We start from the raw sequence: 3,911 nt of genomic DNA, 5'->3' as shown, positions 1-3,911 counted from the left end.
CATACTTCCCAGATCCTCTCCAAAAACAGCAGCATGTTTCCTTAGTATAGCAGTCAGACCATTTTCTTCTTTAGTCACTCGGTGCACTTCTGCCCAATTCACCTGGATCTTCCCAAGCCAAGACCTACCCATTCAGGCTGGGTAATTACCTCTCACCACAAACAGCGGCAACTTAGCAGCCTGTCCATTGAGCTCCACCTTAACATCCGTAGTGCCCAACATGGGCACAGCTTCTCCCGTATATGTCTTCGGCACTGTTTTTGTTGCTTTAAGTGGAAGATGCTGTAGCTTTTCTCCATACACAGTCTCTGAGACCAGCGAAACGGCTGCACCGGTGTCCAGTTCCATGCGTATAGGTTTCCCGTCCAACAATGGGGTTACCCACTATTCGTGTGAGCCCACTGCCAGAGACAAAACATGGAGTGGCTCTTCTTCTTGTGAGGAGGTATCTCCTTGGTCATCCGGGGTCTGCTCTAGGGTATACAGATTTCCCTTTTTGGTCTCTTTTGTGGAACCTATATCTTTCAGCAATTACCAGTGGTTTTGGAGAAAAATGTGACCCCAGGATTTGCACAATGTCACTGTAAGATTTAGTCTCTGGCTTAACAGGGTGGAGTAAGCTGCGTAGCAGGGAGTAGGTCTTAGCCCCTACAACACGTAAGAATATTGGCGCCTTCTTCTCTTCTGCAATGTCATTTGCAATAACAAAAAGCTCAAAACGCTCAGTATATACAGGCCATTGCACTACAGTCTCCTCAAAAGGGTCCAGTGTCCCTGTAAGTGTAGCTATGGTTTTAGTTTCAGTTTGTACAGTCAGTGCAAACAATCTACTTCTCACCCCCTTCCAGCAGCAAAGAAGATTTTTTTTTCTGTACCTTGACTTCTACTTCCTTCTGTTGCTGGGGCAGCACAGAGATCCCATCCTCGTCGCCATGTTGTTATATCCTTGGGGGCAACAGTTTTAGGAAGAAATCACTGGAGACACAGAGAGCTGTAAACCTTGGAGCAGCCATTTATTGCCACACTCAGAACTAATCAACCGCCAGCCAAAACTGGCTGGCCTATCCCCTAATAATCTAACTCAGTTGCCATAGCAACACAAGATTCTATTACCACGACAACCAAATACACAACAGTAAGCACCCTGGCGGGCCGGGCCAGTTTGTTTCCCTGTCGCATCGGCAGGTTCGGCCCATCGCGGCTCCCACTGGCCGCGGTTCGCCGCTGCAGGACAATGGGGGCGGCGGGAAGCGGCGGCCAGCACGTCCCTTGGCCCACGCCTCTTCCTGCAGCTCCCATTAGCCTGGAGCAGCGACCCGCGGCCAGTGGGAGCCGCGATCGGCCGAACCTGGGGACGCGGCAGGCCTGCCAGAGTGCTTACCCTGGTGAGCCGCGTGCCAAAGGTTGCCGATCTCTGGGTTAGAATTTACATTCAGGGTAAGAAGTGCATTCTGGTAAAGTCAGGATTTAGTGTTCAAAGTAAGGTATTCATGTGGTTTTCCAGTTAAGACACATATGAAGGTGGGGTTTATCCTCAGGCTCACGGTTAGGTGTGGGAGCTAGAAAAGGGATAACAAAGACGACAGTTGGTCTCCTTATAGTCAAGTAGGAAGCTCCGACTGAGACAAGGGCGGTACTACAGAGACAAAGTGCTGCCTCTTCTCTCAGCCACACACAAAGAAACTGAGTGAGCTCTAGAAAATGCTGGGTGTCTCTTATAAGGAGGGGTATATGCAAATGAGGGTGAGAGTTTCTTGTTTAAATCTGTCCCTCTCTCTGCCCAGGCTGCACCCAGAGAGACAATCCGCAGACCCTGGGTCTGTGCAGTTACCAGCCAACCCCCCTGAGAACTTTCCCCTCCAAGCCCTGGGAAAATGAAGCTTTGGTTGTACCTCGTTCTCATTGCAGCATCTCTGGAAGGTAAATTCTCCCTTTCCATGGATTGGATGTATTGGGGAGGCAGGGGATTATTGTGCTATTGCCCGAGATACTCACGTTCCCCATAATTAATTGTTATTCCCAGGTGCCCGGTCCCAAATCCTGCTGGTGGAGTCCGGAGGGGACGTGAAAAAGCCCAGAGAGCCTCTCCGCCTCTCCTGCAAAGCTTCCGGGTTCACCTTCCGCAGACATGGGATGAACTGGGTTTGCCAAGCTCCTTGGAAGGGGCTGGAGTGGGTTGCCTACATTTACAGCATCAGCACATACTACAGTGACTCGGTAAAAGGGAGATTCACCATCTCCAGAGATGACCCCAACAGCCTGTTGTACCTGCAAATGACCGGCCTGAAGCCCGAGGACACCGCCCGGTATTACTGTTCAAGAGACACACTGAGGGGAATCCCGACAGGGCTCATACAAAAACCTGAGCCACAGAACCGCCCTTCTCCCGTTTGCCGCGTGGGGGCAGCACTTCCAGAAACAATCCAGCCCTGAGCAGAGGAATGGGATCTACAACCAGAGTGAAAAACAAATCAGTCCTCAGGTTTCAGAGCTCAATATCCATCTATAGAATCCTGGGAGTGGAAGGGAGCTCGAGAGGTCATCTAGTCCCGTCCCCTGCACTCATGGCAGGATTCAGAGTTATCTAGACCATCCCTGACAGGTGTTTGTCCAACCTGCTCTTAAAAAACTTCAGTGAAGGAGATTCCACAACCTTCCTGGGGAATTTATTCCAGTGATTAACAACCCTCACAGTTAAGAAGTTTTTCCTAATGTCAAACCTCCCTTGCTGCAATTTAAGCTCATTGCTTCTTGTCCTATCCTCAGAGGTTAAAGAGAATAATTTGTCACCCTCCTCCTTGTACTCCTCCTTTTATGTACTTGTAAACTGTTATCATGTCCCCCTCAGGGATGGACAACTACAGCTCGCGAGGTGGATCCGGCCCCTCAGGGCTTTGGATCCGGCCTGAGGGATTGCCCCCCCTGGCGCTGCGGGCCCCTCAGCCTGTCAGAAGAAGCCGGCACCACATCCTTGTGGCCCCGGGCACGGGGGGCGGGGGGGCAGAGGGCTCTGTGCATTGCCCTTGCCTCCAGAATCCCCCTCCCCCCCCGCAGCTCCCATTGGCTGGGAATGGGGAACCATGACCAATGGGAGCTTTGGGGAAGGTACCTGGAGGCACTGCAAGGGCAAAGCCCACCGGGCCCTCTGCTCCCTCCTTCCCCAGGGACAGGACAGGCGGTTATGAAGCGTGCCCTGGCCCCGGTGCGCCCCGCTGCCACCCCGGAGCCGCTTTAGGTAAATGGCGCTGGGCCGGAGCCTGAACCCCTCCTGCACCCCACCCCCCAACTCCCTGACCTAAGCCCCCTGCCTGCACCTCGCACCCCTCCTGCACCCCAACTCCCAGCCCTGAGCCCCCTCATACATCCCGCACCCCTCCTGCACCCCAACCCCCTGCCTTAAGCTCCCTGTCGCACCCCGCACCCTCCTGCACCCCAACCCCCTTCCCTGAGCCCCCTCATACACCCCGCAGCCCTCCTCTGCCCCAATCCCTTGCCCTGAGCCCCTTCCTGCACACCGCACCCCCTCACACACCCTGCATTCCCTCCTGCATCCCAACCCCTGGCCCCGGCCCTACATACAATTTCCCCACCCTGATGTGGCCCTCAGCCCAAAAAGTTTGCTCACCCCTGCAATAAAATGTAACAATTCTCTACCTTTCAACACGCACTTGATCCAGCACCAGCCACTAGCAGTGGTTTGTTTATATAATCAGCTGATCTGAGAGGACACGTTCATCACGGTCTAATCTTGTGCCATCAGAACCGATATATTTTTATTAATATTTATGAATATTTTTAACTCTATAATATGACAAAATCTATATTAATTAACAAAAAATTATGTCTTTTACCAAATCACATCTCTTATTTGCTTAAATTTGCAGCTCTAAGTTGAGAGAGTGTCACATTTT

At 52.1% G+C, this 3,911-nt stretch overlaps 1 gene segment (V, D, J or C); it reads left to right on the top strand.

The window, feature by feature from the left end:
• Positions 1 to 1,801: 1,801 nt before the first annotated feature.
• LOC117870640 lies at positions 1,802 to 2,433 on the top strand. The segment is given in 2 exon segments: positions 1,802 to 1,920; positions 2,024 to 2,433. Coding segments are annotated over 2 exon segments (456 nt in total).
• Positions 2,434 to 3,911: the final 1,478 nt, after the last annotated feature.

The sequence above is a fragment of the Trachemys scripta genome, unplaced genomic scaffold, assembly GCF_013100865.1.
Source record: "Trachemys scripta elegans isolate TJP31775 unplaced genomic scaffold, CAS_Tse_1.0 scaffold_80, whole genome shotgun sequence".
Classification (NCBI taxonomy): domain Eukaryota; kingdom Metazoa; phylum Chordata; order Testudines; family Emydidae; genus Trachemys; species Trachemys scripta.
The sequence above is the reverse complement of the archived record's forward strand: the minus strand, read 5'-3'. Positions and strand labels throughout refer to the sequence as shown.